Raw genomic sequence first — 21,659 nt, 5'->3', positions numbered from 1 at the left:
TCATGCTGTAATCTCCATTGTGGCTGCCCTAGCTCAGGATCTCCTTCTCAAGCTTACTCCAAACTAAAATCTCTAGATTTGATCATTCTATTAAGAACTGCTTTGATGCTGTTTATATTTACTACACCAGTGTTCAATTAATAAAATTATTCTTTAAGCCAAAAAACAAATCAGTTGCTGTCAAGTTGATTTCAACTCATGCAACCCCATGTATGTCAGAGTAAAATCGTGCTCCATAGGGTTTTCAATGACTGACTTTTTTAGAAGTCAATCACCACATTTTTCTTCCAAAGTACCTCTGGACAGATCCAAACCACCAACCTTTCAGTTGGTAGCAAGAGGCTTAACCATTTGCATCACCCAGAGACTCCAAAGTAGTTCTTTCATAGTAATTTAATTAAATTCTTTACTCTTCAGTATTACCTTTGAAATACCCATTAACTGATCCTCACTCCAGTTTACTAAGTTCATTTATTAAAATTTACCTCTTTGGACTTCATCCCAAGTAAATCTGACTGTTCCCTCTCTCACACAACTTCCCCAAAATACTTCTTCTTCATGAATACTACTGTGTTTTTCCCCTAAACCTAGTCTCTTCCTCCTTTCAAAACTCTAGTAATTTGCTACAATAAGAATTGTGTAAGAGATTAGAATTCCTCACCATCTTCTAGTAACTGAGATCCAGAAGTCCTTTCATCAGAAGCCACAGGCAAGCCAGTCTGAAGCACTGCTGGGGTGACAGAATGAAGAGTCAAGCTGCTAACCTCTAAAATGTCTGAGGAAGAACTGAGGTCCTCCTTCATGGGAAAGGCTAATTTGGGTGTGGATACTATATCACCCAAAGAGCTTTCTGACCAGAGCTCCCTGCCAGTGGTGGAGGGATCAGAGCTGAAATCAAATGATGAAATACTGCTGGTGGTAGATTCATCTGCTGAGGGCCGTTCAGCTTGAAGGGTATTAGCCTGGGGGAAAAAGAAGGCTAAATCATATCATAGATAAAAGAATTTTAACACAAGGAGGCAAGGTAATAATGGGGTTGGAGGAGTATGTACTTATGAGTCAAACAGATCTGTAATAAATCCCACTTACTAGTTCAAAAATCTAGGGGAAAAACATGTAACCTTGAAACTAATCTGAAAAGTGGGAATACATGAGATAACTTATTTAAAAGACTCCAAACAAAATGGGTTTGGAGGAGAAATAAAAATGTTTCTCTCACTTTAGAAAGTTTCTTTTCTTCTGTATTATTGGTTTAAAAGACTTTAAATACATAGAAGTTACAAATTATTTGGCAAAGCGTTAAGCACATTGCCCACAGCAGGAAAGAAAATCAGCAATTTTATTCATTATTCTGAAAGATAATTAATTAAAGTCCTCGATTTTGATCAGAAATACTACCCCACCAAAATGTGGTCTGCTTTATCTCGAATGAATAGAAAGACCTGTGAAATGATATCACAATTACAAAATGCAACTTTTACTTTCTAGTGACTTTTGACTACTGTAATACTTATTATCTTAAAATTTAGCTTCAGGAATAGAAATGTAGACAGAAATAGCCTTCAACATGCTATTTTTAAAATTCTTATGAAGAACAGTCTATGTAAAAATATTTAATTATAATGCTAATATGTATAATGCCCATATCATTTGGCAGGAGTATATACATCTCAAGCTATGTTGAGCTATGAATAACAAAGAATAAGAAGTGTCGTGTGCATGCTAGAAATCATAAAATATTTCCTTAGTGTATGAAAACTCTAAAAAGACTGTTAATTAACAAAAAGATACTCATTCTCAACCATACATGGACATGAGAATCTCATGTAAACTTTTAAAAGCAAACAAAACCAATACTCAAGCCTCACACACCAGGGATTCTGATTTTATTGGTCTGTGGTAGGACCAAGACATTGGTACTTTTAAAAGCTTCCCAGTAGTCGATTCAGCTTTATCATATTCTTTGTATACAGTCCAACCTGTGTTTCTAATATATATATATTTAGTTGTTGAATGGTTGTATTTCTGATAAATCGGAAACTTTAAGAAATTTCTCATATTTATATACCTACCAGAATACCAGAATTCATGGAATAGTTATCTACAAAGTGAAGCCCATACAAACTAAAAATAAGGAAACTTGAATTTTTGTTAGTTGTATCACGTGGATTCTGTATCGGTGGTGGTGAACTTTCATGGGCATATACTCTCAAGCTTAATATATTTTCTGAAGAAAAACATGCAATTTTAACACAGCTGGTTAGAGTTCAGTCTAAGACCATGAAATAAAATAGAACCTACTTGCTGATGGAGGGATTCAATTTAACATCACAGCCAAATTAGCCTTTTATGTTTTGTCCCCACATCTCCTCTTTTTTCTCCATCAAGAATCTGTATAAGGGAGCTTTGAACAGTACACTCTCTCAATTATAGGAGAGAGAACATGAGACAAAAAATCACCAGGAATGTCATAGTTTATTCCTTCTTCTAATGACAAATGCCCTGGAGAGATAGTAATACTAGAAGGTCACTGAGTAAGTATAGCGTTACCCTTGATTTCATATACTATTTTAAACTAAAAGCCCTCTGTCAAGTAAACTCATGTGCTTTTTGGAACTCAGTCACACCATCATTCCTATTTTAAGTGGGCTACTATGTTGATTATTCTTTATTTGCTTCTAAGACCTCAGACCCTTCTCTTCCCTGCTCTGTATCCTGGGATACGACCCCCTGTGAACTGCATCATCCATGCTCCTTTACCAGCCATCTTCTGGTTTGAGTTAGGCCAATGAGAAAAACAAGCACAAGATAAAATAGAAGCAGGAGGGGGAGGTTGGAGTATTTCTATACTACATATCTCCAGCTTCAATGCTGTGTCTGTAACATTAGCTGGGTTCCTCCACAATTACAGATTTAGCTCTTATTAGGCTGTGGAAACAGCATGCCCTCCGCTTGCTTCTATAATGCAAGGGATGGTAACAGTTTCCCACTGTTTCTAGTCTCTGTGTACGTCAGCATCCCTCTATTGTTCCTGTAACCCTAACAACACTTCAATCAGTACATTCTTCATCAAGGAATCTCCACATAAAAATCTAGGTGATTCTGTTACTATCAATTCCCTGGCTGAGCTTTGATACAAATGTGCCATAACTTGGTAATGCAATGCATTTACAAATACATAAAAGTTTACCTCTAATCTAATCAAAAGGTGATTAGATAATTTGTAATGAAATACAAATGGATCTCAAAGAAGTAATCAGAAATAAAATTTTAAAATGGAATTAATCCCTTCGGCTGACTGCTCTTCTCTCTGGCTTCCTGGCTTTTAATCCCCTTTCTCCTGCTCTTCCCACTTGCTACTTTGGGTGTCCCTGAGTTGTTTCTCCTCACCTGTAACCCTGGGGCTGACTGCCCAAAAATGGAATTAGAAATAAGGAATCTGGAAAGGAAAGCACTAATGGTGTAGTTCCTAAGGCATTTGACTACTAACTAGAAAGTTGGCAGTTCAAACCCACCAGCCACTCCTTAGAAGGAAGATTAGGCAATCTACTTCCATACAGATACTGCCTTGAAAACCTAAGAAGGGATCACTATGAGTTGAATCAACTCGACAGCAGTGAGTTTGGTGTTGGCTTTTTTTTTTTTTTTGGAAAGGAAAGAGGAAGATGATGAAAAGTGGATGGTGTAATGGTAGTAAATTTGGGGGGCAACATAACTTTGTTTGAGGAAAAAAAAGAAATGAAAGAAGAGAGAGAAAGAAAGAAAAGAAATAGAAACAAGACACGTCCTAGCCTGGGTCTGTTAAAGTGAAATGTATGAGAGAAAAGTAAGATGTGTATAAAAGAAAGTGGAAACGAATAGTCAGCCATCCTCAACTGACTAGATGCAATTGCAAATGAGCTATAGAGAAATATTTCTGGATAAGAAAGACCTCTTGTGGGAATGTCCATGGTCAAAAGTAAATAAGGATAGTAAGACTTGGTTTATGCATAAAGCTAAAATGATGATCTAATCAGAAATTTCCGAAACATTTCGAGTAAATTCGAGTATCTTGAAAGTATGTAATCACTAGGGGCAGAGTTAATCTTATATACTTCTATGAGGTAGAAGTGGCTTGTGATCACTGACCTGTGTGCAGGGTGCTCCTACATAGCTTAGCACCAAATAGACACACTAAGTTGCTTCATATTTCTGCCAAAAGGATCTGATTTATTCTGGTTCCTTAGAAGCCATGATTCAGTTGGAGAGAGTAGAAGCTCAAGTTCAGATAAATGAAAAGACAACAACTTGAAGCTTAGAATATGGAAGAAAAAAAAAAAATAAGAACACCAGTTTTTGTCTTAACAAAAAGTCAGATGCTTTATAAGGACATCCCTTGTTTTATAGAAATCTTGTGTATGGAAGGGGGCTTCACATATGTGAACAGGACAAAAATATCAAATATTAGAACTAGAAGCACTCTTAAGAATCATGTGGTCCTTCTCATGTTAAAGATAATAAAACCTTCTCCTATTAAAAGATAAGACTTGGTTTGGAAGATGGCATTGTACCTGTAGCCCACATGTTTGTTCCCTCTAGTATCTTAATGCCTGAAAAACTAAGTGCCACAGTTTGAAGCAGGGATTCTGGGACTGTCAACAGTTCACTGAGTTAGAGAAGGCCAGATTTAATGGAGAAGGAGAAAAAAGAAAAAACAGGGTAAACACCTTGGAAAAATAAAAATAAATGAAACTTCCCGGTGGCAGGTGAGATGGCGAAACAGAGAAGTGGAAAACTCTTTTAACAATACTGGAGAAAACTGCAGAGGAAATAAAAAAGGAGGGACACCAGTGAGCCAGTGGTGACTTTGGGGACTTGAACTACTCACAACAGCAACTTTTGACGGTAACCTTGGCAAGTAAGCCGAGTAAGGGGACAACATTTCCAAGAAATAGAGCAGAAACCCCTCTGGCTCAGGTCACCACTGATTTGGGAGCAGAAAGGGGGAAGGGAAGAAATGTGCCACAGGTAGGCAGGCCCTGGGACGAGCTCACAGTGCAAGGGTTGGGTTCATCTCTTCCAGGACAGCTTTTTAGCACAGAGGGGACCAGAGTACAGGGTTTTTGCAGCTATCCAACCTAAGTGGAAAGTAGCGGCCCCCTAACCACTGAGGTCTTTGCCAATTTTGAACCACAGGTCTGTGATTAACAATAAAACATCATTAGTAGCCATACCAAGCAGACTTAAAACAAAAATCCCAGAACCAGAAATAACCACAGAAATGCGGAAAGCAGGGACTTGCTACTCGTGCCTTTTTCTTTCTTTCTTTCTTTCTTTTTCTTTTTTTCCTCAGTTTTCGCTTTCTCCCCTGCCTCACCCAATAGAAGAACCACATTAAGGCACAATAACACCTGCTCATCTCAACTCTAAATCCCCTTCACAGCAAAAAGAGACCTGCATCCACATTCCCCACAGTGATTCCATCAACACAAAGACAACTGAAGAGCAATCCAGCACATCTGAATTAATAACCAAAAAATAAAATAAAATACACCAGCTCCACCCTTTCAAAAATATTTAAACATAAAATCAAGGTGAAACAACTCAATATATAACTAACAGTTAAAAACAACTTTAAAATGTCTAGTAAACAACAGGCAACCTCAAATAAAACAACAACAACAACAACAACAAAGATAAAACAATAGAAATAAAATCCCAGACAAAAATCTCATTAAACATGGAGGAAGAGGAGGCAAGAGAATTATTCAAGAAGAAATTTAGAAGATATGTTTATAGAACTCTACAAGAGCCTAAGGAAAGAAACCTCAAACAAAACCAAGGAGAACACAGACGGTATCCTGGAAAAACTCAGGAAAACCATTCAGTAACAAAATAACAAGATTAATACACAATCAAAACTCATACAAAAACGGCAGTTAGAAATTCAGAAGATGAACATTAAAATTACAGAATTACACAACAGAATGGAAGCACAGAAGAATAGGCTAGAACTGGCTGAAGGATGCATTTCCCAGATAAAAGATAAATCCCTTGACACCTACCTGCATGAAGAAAAATCAGAACAAAGATTTAAGAGAAAGAAAGAGAACTTAAGAGTTATATAGGATGACATGAAAAGGCATATGTTGTTATTGGAATACCAGAACAAGAAGAGGAAAAAAAGAAACGAAAAAACACTGAGAAAATTCTGGAGAACTTTCTAACAAAAAATTTCCTCCACATCATGAAGGAAGAAAAGATATTTGTCCAAGAAGCTCAACGAACCCCATATAGCATAGATTCCAAGACAAAGTCACCAAGACATATCATGATCAAACTCTCCAAAACCAAACAAATAAAGAACCTGTATGCAGCCCAGGAAAAAAAGAAATGTCACTTACAATAGACAAACAATTAAAATCAGTTCCAATTACTCAGCAGAAACCACAGAGGCAAGAAGGAATGGGACAGGCTTTATAAAACACTAAAGGAAAAGAACTCCCAACCAAGATTTCTATACCGAGTCAAATTGTCCATCAAATACGACAGTGAAATCAAGACATTCTCAGACAAACAGAAATTAAGGGATTTTGTGAAAACCAGACCAACCCTACAAGAAAGGCTTAAGGAAGTCCTTCCAATACAGAACCCACAAGAGAGAACAACAAATTAAAATCAGGACATGTGACATCAACACTAAAACCAAATCAGAAATAGATGCTCAAAATAACTTCATAAAACACAATACACAAAGAAACAAGAGAGTCAATTTGCACATGACACCACCAACAAAGTAAATAGAGGGAATTAAAGTTCTAGATACAAAACTTCCAAATGGAGAGGAAAACAGGACAATATCCTTATAGAACAGACTGTTCCAAAATTACAGAGACAAAAATTCAATACAAGGTAACCACAGAGAAAATGAACCATCCTCCTAAGCAAACTCAGAAAGAAGGAAAACATATGGGCTTTGTTGTTGTTGTTGTTATGTGCCATCGAGTCATACCTGACTCATAGCGACCCCTCCTTGGGTTTCCGAGGCAGTATCACTACGGAAGTAGGATTGCCCAACCTTCCTTCCGAGGAGTGGCTGGTGGGTTTGAACCGCCAGCCGTCTGGTTAGCAGGCAAGTGTCTTAGCCACTATGCTATATGGGCTTTAGTAAGTACAAAATCAACAATAAAGAAGAAAAGAGAGGAAACACTTGATAACTAAATTAACTCAGCACAGAAAAGTATTTGGACCAAGGAACTCTCCTACAACATGGCAAAAAGCACAATAGAATGATAGCAATCAATTCATACTTATCACTAATTACACTCAATGTGAATGGACTAAATGCACTAATCAAGAAAAAGAGTGCCAGACTGAATAACAAAAGAAGACCATCGATATGCTGCCTACAAGAGACCCACCTTAGACACAAAGATGAAAACAAATTAAAAGTTAACAGATGGAAAAAATTTGCCAAGCCAATGGTAACCAAAAAAGAGCAGGAGTGGAAATATTAATTTCTGATAAAACAGACATCAAGGTGAAAAACAGCATAAGGGACAAAGAAGGGTACTATATGGTGCTGAAAGGGTCAATTGGCCAAAAAGACATTACCTTAATAAATATCTATGCACCCAATGAAAGTGCCCCAAAATACATGAAGCAAATATCAACTGAGTTGAAAGGAAAAATAGACAACTCTACAATAGTAGTAACTGACTTTAACACATGACTTTCAAGGAGGGACAGATCAACTAGAAAAAAATCAACAAAGATACAGAACACAACAACACAATCAACCAACTCGACTTCATAGACATATACAGAGCATGCCACCCAACAAAAGCACAATTCACATTCTTCTCCAGTGCACACGGATCACTCTCCAGAATTGATCATATGTTAGGACATAAAACAAGCCTCAATAAATTCAAAAACATTAAAATACTACAAAGCATCTTTTTGGACCACAATGCTATAAAATTAGAAATTAATAATAGGAAGATCAAGGGAAATAACAAAAACATCAAACACGTGGAAGCTGAATAATACACTGCTCAAAAACTACTAGGAAATAGAAGAAATAAAGTATGAAATTAAAAAAAAAAAATCCTAGAAACAAACAAGAATGAAGATACACCTTACCAAAACCTATGAAACATGGCAAAAATAGTACTCAGAGGTCAATTTATAGCAATAAATGCACACATCATAAAAGAGGAAAGAAACAAAATCAATGCTCTAAGTCAACAACTCCAACAATTAGAAAAAGAGCAACAAAAGAAACCTACAGTCCAGAAGGCAAGAAATAATAAAGATCAGAGCAGAAATAAACAAAACAGAAAACAAAAAAATAAATAAATAGAGAAAATCAACAAAACAAGAAGTTGGTTCTTCAAAAAGATGAACAAAATTGACAAATCATTGGCAAATCTAACAAAAGAAAAGAAACAGAAGATGCAAATAACAAGAACAATAAACAAACTGAAATAAAAAAGATATTGACAGAATATTATGAACTATACTCCAACAGATTCGAGAACCTAGTAGAGCTGAGCAAATTTCTAGAAACCCAAGACCTACCTAAACTATCTGAGTCAGAGACAGAATACTTGAACAGACCCACAACAAAGGAAGAAATTGAACAGGTCATAAAAAACACTTCCCACAAGAAAAGTCCTGGCCCTGATGGCTTCACTGGAGAATTTTACCAAACAGTCGGGGAAGAATTGACACCTCTACTACTCAAGCTATTCCAGAACATAGAGAAAGACGGAATACTTCCAAACTCATTATATGAAGCAAGCATAACACTGATACCAAAACCAAGGAAAGAGACCACTAAAAAGGAAAACTACAGACCAATATCCCTTATGAATATAAATGTAAAAAGCTTCAACAAAATCCTAGCCAACAGAACCCAACAACATATCAAAAAAATAAAATACATCCTGACCAAGTGGGATTCATACCTGGTATGTATGCAAGGATGGTTCAACATCAGAAAAACAATCAATGTAATCCACCACATAAACAAAACAAAAGAATCATATGATCATATCAATCAATGCAGAAAAGGCATTTGATAAAATCCAAAACCCATTCCTGTTCAGAAATCTCAGCAAAATAGGGACAGAAGGGAAATTCCTCAACCCAATAAAGGGCATACACAGAAAGCAAATGGCCAACATTATTGTTAACGGAAAAATACTCAAAATATTCCACTTATGAACAGGAACCAGACAAGGATACTCTCTATCCACTTCTATTTAATATTGTATTGGAAGTCCTAGCCAGGGAAATAAGGCAAGAAAGAGAAATAAAAGGCACCCAAATTGGCAAAGAGGAAGTAAACTATCTCTATTTGCAGATGACATGATCCTATATATAGAAACCCAAAAGACTCAGCAAAAAACTACTGGAACTGATAGAGAGGTTCAGCAAAGTGGCAGGAGACAAGGTCAACAATACAAAAAAAATCCATTGAATTCCTCTACATCAACAAAGAGCCTCTGAAAAAGAAATAAGGAAAACAATACCATTTACAATAGCTACCAAAAAGATAAAATATCTAGGAATAGATCTTACCAGAGACACAAAAGACCTATACAAAGAAAACAATAAAGCACTACTCCAAGAAACTACAAGAGATCTACATAAATGGAAGAACCTGCCTTGTTCATGGATAGGTAGACTGAATATTGTGAAAATGTCAATACTACCCAAAGCAATCTACACATTTAATGCAATCCCAATATAGATTCCAACATTTTTTAGGGATATGGAAAAACCAATTACTAACTTCATATGGAAAGGAAAGAGACCTCGGATAAGCACAGCACTACTGAAGAAGAGAAACAAAGTGGGAGATCTCACACTCCCGGATCTCAAAACCTGCTATACAGCCCAGGAGTCAAAGCAGCATGGTATTGGTACAATGATAAGACCAATAGACCAATGGAACTGAATCAAAAACCCAGAAATAGATCCATCCATCCATGGACAGTTGATCTTTGACAAAGGACCAAAACCTGTTAGATGGAGAAGAGATAGCCTCTTTAACAAATAGTGCTAGCAAAATTGGATATCCATTTGCAGAGAAATGAAACAAGATCAATACCTCTCAATATACACAAAAACAAAATAAAGTAGGATCAAAGACTTAAATGTAAAACCCAAAACTATAAAGTTCATCAAAGATTAAATAGGGGCAAACCTAGGGGCCTTAATGTACGGCATAAATAGACTATCAAGCAGATATGCACAGGAGGTAGAAGAGAAGCTAGATGACTGGGACCTTTTAAAAGTTAAATTCTATGTGCATCAAAAGACTTTATCAAAAGGGTAAAAAGAGCCTACAGATGAGAGAAAATATTTGCCTATGACATACCTGACAAAGGACTTATCTCCAAAATCTGTAGAAAATTTCAACACCTTAACACCAAAAATACAAAAAATCCAATTCAAAATTGAGCAAGTGACATGAACAGACACAAAGACAATATGGTAGTGACCAACAAAGCATGAGGAATTGCTCATGATCACTAGCCATTACAGAGATGCAAACTAAAACAATGATGAGATATCATCTCACCCCAGGAATAATAGCAAAATTCAACAGGACAGAAAATAGCAAATGCTGGTGAGGTTGCAAAGAGATTAGAACTCTCATACACTGCTGGTGGGACTGTAAAATGGTACAACCATTGTGATAAATGGTATGTTGTTGTTGTTAGGTGCCGTTGAGTCATCTCTGACTCATAGCAACCCTATGCACAGCAGAACAAAACACTACCTTGTCCTGTACCAGCTCCATGATCCCTGCTATACTTAAGCCCATCGCCATAACCACTGTGTCAATCCAAGTCATTAAGGGCCTTCCCCTCTCTCGTCGACCCTCCACCTTACCAACCATGACATCCTTCTCCAGGGAATGGTCCCTTTCAACAACCTGAGCAAAGTAGGTGAGACGAAGTTTGGCCATTCTTGCTTCCAAGGGCCATTCCAGCTACACTGCCTTCAGGTTCTTTTAGCAGTCCATGGTATTTTCAGCATTCTTCACCAACACCACAATTCAAAAGCATCAGTTCTTCTTTGGTCTTCCATATTCATTGTCCAACTTTCACATGCATAGGAGACCATTGAAAATATCAATGCTTGTGTCAAGTGCACCTTAGTCCTCAAGGAGACATATTTGCTCCTCTGCACTTAAGAGGTCCTTTGCAGCCAATTTGCCCAGTGCTGTACATTGTCTGATGTCCTGACTGCTGCTTCCATTGGCATCAATTGTAGAATCAAGCAACGTGAAGTCTATGACAATTTCAATCTTCTCTCCATTTATTGTGATGCTGCTTATAGGACCAGTTGTGAGGATTTTTGTTTTCTTTATATTGAGATGTAGTTCATACTGCAGACTGTATTCTTCAATCTTCATCAGTAAGTGCTTCAAGTCATCCTCACTTTCAGCAAGCAAAGTTGTGTTGTCAGTATATCACAGGTTGTTAATGATTCTTCCTCCAATCTTGATGCCATGCTCTTCTTCATATAGTCCAGTTTCTCAGATTATTTGCTCAGCATATAGATTGAATAAGTATGGGGAAAGGATACAACCCTGATGCACTCCCTTCTTGATTTTAAACCATGCAATGTCCCCTTGTTCTCTTCAAATGACAGCCTCCTGGTCTATGTACAGGTTCCTCATGAGTACAATAAAGTGTCCTGGAATTCCCATTCTTCTCAATGTTATCCACAATTTTTTTGATCCACACAATTGAATGCTTGTACATAGTCAATAAAACACAAGTAAACATCTTTCTGGTATTCTTTGCTTTGAGCCAAAATCCATCTGACATCAGCAATGATATACCTTGTTCCACGTCCTCTTCTGAATCCAGCCTGCACCTCTGGAAGTTCTGTCAATATACTGCTGCAAACATTTTTGAATTATTTTCAGTAAGATTTTACTTGTGTGTGATACTAATGATAATGTTCAATGATTTCCACATTCTGTGGGATCACTTTTCTTTGGAATGGGTACAAATATGGATCTCTTCCAGTCAGTTGGCCAGCTGGCTGTCTTCCAAATCTCTTGCCATAACCCAGTGAATGTCTCCAGTGGGGCATCCGTTTGTTGAAACATCTCAGTGGGTATTCTGTCAATTCCTGGAGCCTTCTTCTTAGCCACTTGCTTCAGTGCAGCTTCAACTTCTTCCTTCAATACTATTGGTTCTTGATCATATGCCACCTCTTGAAATGGGTGAAGATCGACCAGTTCTTTTTCGTACAGTGACTGTATGTATTCTTTCCATTTTCTTTTGATGCTTCCTGCATCATTCAATATTTTCCCCATAGAATCTTTCAATATTGCAACTCAAGGCTTAAATTTTTTCCTCAGTTCTTCCAGCTTGAGAAATGTCAAGCGTATTCTTCCCTTTTGGTTTTCAAACTCCAGGTCTTTGCACAGTTCATTATAATAATTGGCTTTGTCTGCTCAAGCTGCTCTTTGAAATATTCTGTTCAGTTTTTTTATCCTGTCATTTCTTCCATTTGCTTTAGCTACTCTCTGTTCAAGGGCAAGTTTCATAGTCTCTTCTGATATCCATTCTGCTCTTTTCTTCCTTTCCTGTCTTTTTAATGACCTCTTGCTTTCTTCATGGATGATGTTCTTGATGTCACCCACAATTATTCTCATTTTCGGTCACTGGTGTTGAATGCATCTAATCTACTCTTTAGATGGACTCTAAATTCAGGAGGGATATATTCAAGATCTTATTTTGTCTCTAATGGACTTGTTTTAATTGTCTTCAACTTGAAGTTGAACTTGCATACAAGTAGTTGATGGTTTGTTCCACGATCAGTTCCTGACCTGGTTTTGGCTAAAGATATTGAGCTTTTCCATCACCTCTTGCCACAAATGTAGTCAATCTGATTCCTGTGTATTCTATTTGGTGAAGTCCACGTGTATAGCCACTGTTTGTGTTGTTGAAAAAGGTATTTGTGATGAATAAGTCGTTGGTCTTGCAAAATTCTATCATGTGATCCCCAGCATTATTTCTGTCACCAAGGCCAAATTTTCCAGCTACTGGTGATTTTTCTTTGTTTCCAACTTCTGCATTCCAGTCACCAGTGAAAATTAACACATCTTGATTGCACATTTGGTCAATTTCAGACTGCAAAAGTTGATAAAAATCTTCAATTTCCTTATCTTTGGCTTTGGTAGTTGATTCATAAATTTGAATAATAGTTGTATTAACTGGCCTTTTTTGTAGGTGTATGGATATTATCCTATCACTGACAGCATTGTACTTCAGTCCAGATCTTGAAACATCCTTTGTGATGAGGAATGCCACACCATTCCTATTCAAATTGTCATTCCCAGCATAGTAGATCATATGGTTGTCCAAAACCAGTCCATTTCAGCTCACTAATAACTACGATATGAATCTTTATGTGTTCCATTCCATTTTTCACAACTTACAATTTTTCTAAATTCATACTTCATACATTCTATGATCCAATTATTAATGGATGTTTGCATCTGTTTCTCCTCAATTTGAGTTGTACCATGTTAGCAAATGGAAGTCTTGAAAGCTTTAGTTTATCCATATCAGTAAGATTGGTCCTACTCTGATGATGTAGCTTTTTCCTAGTCGTACTTTGAAAGCCTTCTGACCTAAGGGGCTCATCCTCTTGCACTGTACCGGATAATGTTTCCAGGCTATTTATTAAGTTGCACAATAATGTATCAGACAGTATTTCTCTGCTATTCATAAGGTTTTCCATGGCCAATTCTTTGAGAAGTGAATGGCCTCTTTCTTCTTCCTAGTTTGTCTCAGTCTGTAAGCTGCATCGCAATCTGTGTACCATGTGCAACCCTGCCGGCACTTGAAATACCGGTGGCAAAGCTTCAAGCAACATGCAAGCCACAATAGTACAACAAACTGACAGACAAGTTTGTCTCCCTTAGCTGTTCAAAACCTCTCCACCTTCCCTTTACCTGGATCCCTGGTGCTGTTCTGCTCTGTCATCTTCCAGGCTTCGCTTTCCCCCACTTTCCTGCCTCTTGGGGGTGGGGCCTGGGTCCCTCCCCTCACCTGGATCCCTGATGCTGCTCTGCTCTGTTGTCCCCTCTGGCTTTGCTTTCCTCCACTTTCCTGCTTCTTGGGGGTAGGGCCTGGGCCCCTCACCTTACCTGGATCCCTGGCTGCTGCCCTGCTCTGTTGTCTGGTGTTTCCTCAAAAAACTGAAAATAGAAATACCATTTGAACCAGCAATTCCATTACTAGGAATATATCCTAAAGAGGTGAGAGCCAGGACATGAACAGACATATGCACACCTATGTTCATCACAGCACAATTCACTATAGCAAAGAGATGGAAATAACCTAAATGCCTATCAACAGATGAATGGATAATTAAATTATGGTACATTCACACAATGGAATACTGTGCTACATTAAAGAACAATCAAGAATATGCAAATCATCTCATAACGTGGATGAACCTGGAGGACATTATGCTGAGTGAAATAAGTCAATTGCAGAAGGACAAATATTATATGAGCCCATTACTGTGAAAAGTCAAGGAAGGGTTTGCTTAAGGAAGGGAACTCACTTTGTAGGTTACCAGGGATGGGAGGGAAGAGGAGGGGTAAATTTCAGACTAGTTGCAAGCCACACGCTGAGTTGAGTAAGGGGAGGGATGATAAGCGAAGAATCTGTGATCAGCATGATAATGTTGGGGAGAGGGAGGACACTGAATTATGCACATAAGCTATAGACAACAGAGACTAATACCAGGATATCCACAATACTGCATCACCACTAACACTAAACACCAAGCTACAGATAAATACATAGACAACTGAGAAGATCAATGGGAGTCAATGAACAGGAATATACCTAGAGCAATTCAGCTGAGGATAATCTTGCACAGATACTAGTAATACAAAATAATCACAATCATTACAGAAGCAACAGAAGACAGACATGAAACCATCCCTCATAGATACCATGGGAGAGAGAACCACTGGATCTGCTGACTCAGGACTATAGTACTGGGGGACACCAGGATCAGTTGGCACAACATAATACATAAAAATTTTGTTCCACAATGTACATTGGTGAGTAGCAATTGGAGTTTAAAAGCTTTCAAGGAGCCAATGCAGTTAATGGTCTCCTATCGTCAGAAATGAAGAAGAGTGAAGAAAACCAAAGGCATTTGGAAATAATCAGCCCTAGGACATGATGGACCTCAAGACCAGAAGAACCAGATGGCACCCAGCTACCAATGTCAACCACTCAGGAAGGGATCAAAACTGGAGATCCTGGATAGAGTGGGAGGAAAAACATGGAAGAAAATTCAAAAACACAATAATGACCAGAATTACTGTTCGGATGGAGTCTGGTGGGACCTCCAAGATTATAGTCCTGGATACACTTCAGGCCTGGGATAAAACTCACTCCCAAGGGCTGGCTCTCAGCCCAACAGTAATAAGATTTATATGCACAATACCCAACCCAGGGCGAGGCACCCACCTACACTACAGAGATACATCCCTTGGAGTAAATGCCCATCGGGTACCAGAGGTGCAACATTCAAACGGAGGAAAAGCTGGACAGACAGAAGTGTGTAACTTAGAAGGGCACAGGGATGGGGGGTGTTACTGGGAAGGGAGATGAGAGTGGGTTAGTGTTGGGGATGGTAATTGGGAAGTGAAATCAAATGTACATGAACTGCTGAATGTACAACAAATTCTGCTCTGTAAATTTGTACCTAAAGCACAATAAAATAAAATAAGATAAAAAATTGAATTTCATACAAGCAAAATGACGAAGGTACAAAAAAATAGATAAATAATAAGAACTAGAATCTGAGGCTTGATTTCTCAGCCCCAGTGTTTTTCCCACTATACTAGGTTATTCATTCATGTGTATGTGTGTGTGTGTGTTCTTAGGACACATGAAGAAAATTGCCAGATAAGCTAGAGCCAACAGACTTGGCAGTGTGTGTTCATGCATGGTGGCACATGTCCACAGATCTAAAAGACTTGGAGTAAACACACAGGGGAGGAGGAGAATGGAGGCCATTCGCTAATATTTAAAGGTCAGCTACGTGGAATTTTCATTATATATAAAGAAAAGTTTATTTCCTTCTTCCTTCTTTTTCTAGTACCTACAACCATAAATGTATTTACAGAAAAGCAGTAAGACCACTTGCCCAGTATCAAGCTGTGTTCCAAATAAAACTAGTTACCATGATGACAATCATGATATCCAGAAATTCACTTTTTTTCCTCAATGATCTAAAATCACTTCTAGAGATGCATTATAGCTAACCATGCTTCCAGCTGAAGCAAGCATATTTACATTCCTGCAAATTCTAAGTGTTCATTTTTTAAAAAATTCCCAGTCATATAGCTTAAGCCATTTAGCTTATGTGTAAGAAACTGGGTTTTATCCAGAGAGAGCCTATGAGGTGACACACACTAGAAAAGCAATTAAACCTCAAGGGAAAAAAAAAAAAAAAAAATACAAATGAAATCTATTGAATAAGGATGCCTAAGGCATCTGACTGCTAACCAGAAGGTTGGTGGCTCAAACAAAAAAACACCTCAAACAACTTATGCTATTCTAATATATCTATGTGTTAAATTCCTTTTTATATATTTGATAAAAATTCAAAGTAAAGCAATTTCTAATTTTTAATAATAAAGTCAAACCACAAATAGACAGCTTAAAATATGAAACTAAACAACTTGACTTTTTAAATAAAGAAGGAAGACTATGTATTCCAAATAAATACCCCCTTTCTAAAAATGGTGTGGCAATGAAGCTTTCTTATACATTTTTGAAAGATGAACACATAATGCCAAGAATAGCACTTCATCATTTATTTTTATACGAATAGATGTTCCCATAGTAACGAATTCAACTCATGAATTCCTCCCGTAGTTCAATATAGTATATTAACAGGTTTAATATTATATTGGCCAGTTTCATTTCTGCTAATGCAATTGAAATGTTTGCTGGTGCTATAGAAAGTATACTGTGTAATAATTGATTTTCCAAGTCTGTATACCAGGAAGGTGTCAAATTCAATGTCCCAACATTTCTATCTCTAAAAAAAATTTTAAAAATCTACCTAAAAAAACTTACCTCTATAATAGAGTAAAATCTTATTAACAATTTGCTTTTAAAAAAATAATAGCCAAACACTTCAAATGGATCATTATTCTCATGTCTTATTACCATCCACTACCATTTCTATGTCTCCTGAAATTCTTGACCAATGCCCTACAGTTACCACCATTTTAAAAAGTAAAGAATTAGCTTAACTGCAAGTGCAACCCATTAACAGTGAGTGCAGTTAGCCATTGCTTGCCTATCATTGAAGGAGCAGCCATGGTTGAGCTCTAGCCACTTTCTGCTATAAGAAAATGTGAAATCAAAGGTCAGATCTTTCTGGTTTTCAATAGTAGCTGGGAATCTATATTTTTATGCAAAAATTTCCCAGTTATTAAACATTGGCTCATTTTCAAAAATTTGCCCCAAAGATGCATGCATATCTGTAGCTGGATCCAGCCTGTCGTTGTTGTTAAGTGCCGTCAAGTCGTTTCCAACTCACAGCAACCCCATGCACAGCAGAACGAAACACCGTCCGATCCCATGCCAGCTCCACGATCCTTGCTATACTTGAGCCCATTGTCACAGCCACCGTGTCAATCCACCTTGTTGAACGTCTTCCCCTCCTTCGTCAACCCTCCACCTTACGAAGCATGATATCCTTCTCCAGGGAATGGTCCCCTCTGACAACATGACCAAAGTAGGTGAGACAAAGTCTGGCCATCCTCGCTTCCAAGGAGCATCTCAGCTGCACTTCCTCCAGGACAGATCTGTTAGTTCTTTTGGCAGTCCATGGTACCTTCAGTATTCTTTGCCAGCACCACAACTCAAAAGCATCAACTTTTCTTCAGTCTTCCTTATTCATTGTCCAGCTCTCTCATGCATAGGAGGCGATTGGAAATATCATGGCTTGTGTCAGGCGCACCTTGGTCCTCAAGGAGACATCCTTGCTCCTCGGCACTTGAAAGAGTTCCTTTGCAGCTGACCTGCCCAGTGCTGCATGTCATCTAATGTCCTGACTGTTGCTTCCATTGGCCTCAATTATAGAACCAAGCAATGTGAATTCTTTGACAACTTCAATCTTTTCTCCATTCGTCGTGATGCTGCTTATTGGTCCAGTTCTGAGGATCTTTGTCTTCTTGATATTGAGATGTAATCCATACTGCAGACTGTGTTCTTTAATCTTCATCAGTAAGTGCCTCAAGTCATCCTCACTTCCAGCAAGCAAAGTTGTATCATCAGCATATCTCAGGTTGTTAATGATTCTTCCTCCAATCCTGATGCCACGTTTTTCTTCATATAGTCCAGTTTCTCTGATTATTTGCTCAGCATATAGATTGAATAAGTATGGGAAAAGGATACAAACCTGACGCACTCCCTTCCTGATTTTAAACCATGCAGTGTCCCCTTGTTCTGTTCGAACAACAGCCTCCTGGTGAAGGTACAGGTTCCTCATGAGTACAATCAAGTGTTCAGGAATTCCAATTCTTCTCAATGTTATCCATAATTTGTCATGATCCACACAATCAAATGCCTTTGCATAGTCAATAAAGCACAAGTAAACATCTTTCTGGTGTTCTTTGCCTTGAGCCAAGATCCATCTGACAACAGCTATGATTGTTCCACGTCCTCTTCTGAATCCAGATTGCACCTCTGGAATTTCTCTGTCAATATATTGCTGCAACCGTTTTTGAATTATCTTCAGTAAGATCTTACTTGCGTGCAATATTAATGATATTGTTTGATAATTTCCACATTCTATGGGATCACCTTTCTTTGGAATGGGTACAAATATGGATCTCTTCCAGTCAGTTGGCCAGGTAGCTGTCTTCCAAATCTCTTGGCATGACCAAGTGAGTGCCTCCAGTGCGGCATCTGTTTGTTGAAATATCTCAATGGGTATTCGTCAATTCCCAGAGCCTTGTTCTTTGCCAATTCCTTCACTGCAGCTTCAACTTCCTCCTTCAGTACCATTGGTTCTAGATCATATGCCAACTCCTGAAATGGATGAGGATCAACCAGTTCTTTTTGGTACAGTGACTCTGTGTATTCCTTCCATCTTCTTTTGATGTTCCCTGCATCATTCAATGTTTTGCCCTCAGAACCTTTCAATATTACAACTTGAGGCTTAAATTTTTTCTTCAATTCTCTCAGCTTGAGAAATGCCAAGTGTGTTCTTCCCTTTTGGTTTTGTAACTCCAGGTCTTTGCACATTTCATTATAATAATTGGCTTTGTCTTCTCGAGCTGCTCTTTTAAATCTTCGGTTCAACTCTTTTATCTTGTCATTTCTTCCATTTGTTTTAGCTACTCTCCACTCATGGGCAAGTTTCAGAGTCTCCTCTGTCATCCATTTTGGTCTTCTCTTCTTTTGTTGTCTTTTTAGTGACCTCTTGCTTTCTTCATGGAGGATCCAGCCTGCTGCTTCCAATTTGTAACTTCTGGCTTATAGAGAAATTCCTATCTTTATGTTGTGACTCTGGAATATCATCACAAATCTCCAATGGTTAAAAAGGCCAAGGTTGAATGTAATTAGAAGGAATATAGATTTGTGGTGCCATGTCTGTAGAGAACCACTGCTCCCTGTCACTGCATCCTGGATGGACTTCTCTGAAAGCAGACACCTTGTATCTGCGACACCTTGTATGTTTAGAAATATGATTACTACCAGCAGACAGGAAACTTCAGTTGGCTGAAACCACACCTTATTTACCTGATTTTCCCAAGTATTTGGCACATAAAAAACACAAAATGAATATATTTGAACAGATAAATAAGCAACTAATGAATGTGTTCTCTGATGTCAATCCCCTTCTAACCTTTTTTTTTCCCCTGACACAAATTCAGCGAAAATATTCTTTCCAGTGACTCCACATTTCAAAACTGTGTTGCTCTATAACTGAGTAGAAGAAATGATAACATGTAGTAATGGCTAAATGAATTTTGAGCAGGCTTCTTAAATTTTCACTGCTAGATTAGAGCCAAGAAACAAATATTTCAAAGAGCTTAGACTGAGAAGAAGTTTCAAGAACGTAGAAGGTGTAGGGAAGGCAGAAGCAGAAGGGAGTCCCACTAGTATGTTTATGTGATAACAAAAGATTCACGTACTTATTCTACACAGGAAAGTCTCTAGTGTTGTTGTAGTTGTGGCTGTTGTAATTGTTGTTTTAACAGCACTTGAGGAAGGTATTTTCTTCTCTACGAGCAGCCCTGCAATAAGTGATGCAACGAGGGTAGGTGTTGAGGGGGTAGATGGTACCCAATGGAACAGAATGAAAAACAGAGAGAAAACATCATTCTATGGTATTTCTGTTCAAATGGGTATATTTTCAGTCCAGATTAAAAATGAGGCCTGCTTTAGAGTCCTTGTCATTGTCAGCTATCCTATGTTTTTATTTTTCCTTCTCTCTCTTCTATATATACTGTGCGATATGCTTGGGAGTCTAAACTTATTCTTCCATATAATTCTTAAAACAAAAGTCTATATTCTGTACCTATGTAAATTAATATACAGTCTTGTCTATTTGAAACTACTTCTGGGTAACTCTTAAAGAACAACTCAATGGTTACTTATAGCTTAATTATCATCAAACAAATATGAACCATAAATAAGATTTCTACCATGTATGGAGTTTGGAAATACAGACTTCATTTAACCACTGTGGAAGGTTTAAATTTTCTGAACCAACATTTGAGACCCATAAGCTGACAATTGTAAGTACTCTTCTAGGAATGCTGCAAAAGAATATTTAAAATGGAAACAGCTTGAGAAGTTCAAGATGCCAAAGCCAGCAGGAAAGTACAAAGGAAAGAAATGTGAGGGCCAGGTTCTAGTCATAAAACAAAGAAACACACTTACCAGAATAGATGGCGTGGTTGCCTGAAGACTAGACTTTTGGGTGTTCCAAACTGGGTCTTCAGTTTGGGGAAGCATAACTCCTCTCACTAAAGAAACAACAACATTAAAGAACGTTTCTAATCAAGATATGGTGCAAGGACATCTAAAAACCAAGTTCATTCTCTTAACAGCTTGAATTTTATTTATTTCTTTCTAACTGAATTCAATTTATTTGCTTCTCCCAATTGTTAGGGCTTTGCCCTTTGAAAATGTAAGGGAAAACTATGAAACGAAAGAAGTGTCTCTTCCTTATGGTAATTTACTGATGTGTCTCATCCACTTGCTCTTGGTTGTGAGCCTCTTTCCTTTCAGTCTTTTTCAGGTGAAGTGTCTGAGTGTGGGCTGTTCTCCAGCATTAATATCAGTGTTCTCCCCCACACTAACAGCTTGGCTTTTCCTTGGCCCTCATTGATAGCTCTGGTTCTTTGTGATTTAGCTATGACCTCCACTGGCCCCCAACCTTGGACTCTGCACTCTCAATTGTGTTAGCCCCAAACTTTCAGCCACATTCCACATACCCCACAGACACAAACATTTCTACATCTTCTTCATGTTGTTGTTGTTGTTATTTGCCATTGAGTCGGCCCGACTCATAGCGACCCCTCCTTGGGTTTCCGAGGCAGTATCACTACGGAAGTAGGAATGCCCAACCTTCCTTCC

At 38.0% G+C, this 21,659-nt stretch overlaps 1 protein-coding gene across 1 annotated transcript in view; it reads right to left on the bottom strand.

The window, feature by feature from the left end:
• The window catches only part of IMPG2 (interphotoreceptor matrix proteoglycan 2), a 202,011-nt gene that overhangs the window by 14,443 nt on the left and 165,909 nt on the right, over window positions 1–21,659 (bottom strand). Inside the window, exons 11-12 of the mRNA XM_007945804.1 lie at window positions 20,961–21,046; window positions 662–962 (exon numbers count right to left, since the gene is read on the bottom strand). Of these exons, the coding sequence (XP_007943995.1) occupies window positions 662–962; window positions 20,961–21,046 (387 nt within the window). The remainder of the gene's footprint in view (window positions 1–661; window positions 963–20,960; window positions 21,047–21,659) is intronic.

Source organism: Orycteropus afer, unplaced genomic scaffold (genome assembly GCF_000298275.1).
Source record: "Orycteropus afer afer isolate SDZICR_OR568_19922 unplaced genomic scaffold, OryAfe1.0 scaffold00143, whole genome shotgun sequence".
In the NCBI taxonomy this organism is placed as follows: domain Eukaryota; kingdom Metazoa; phylum Chordata; class Mammalia; order Tubulidentata; family Orycteropodidae; genus Orycteropus; species Orycteropus afer.
The sequence above is the reverse complement of the archived record's forward strand: the minus strand, read 5'-3'. Positions and strand labels throughout refer to the sequence as shown.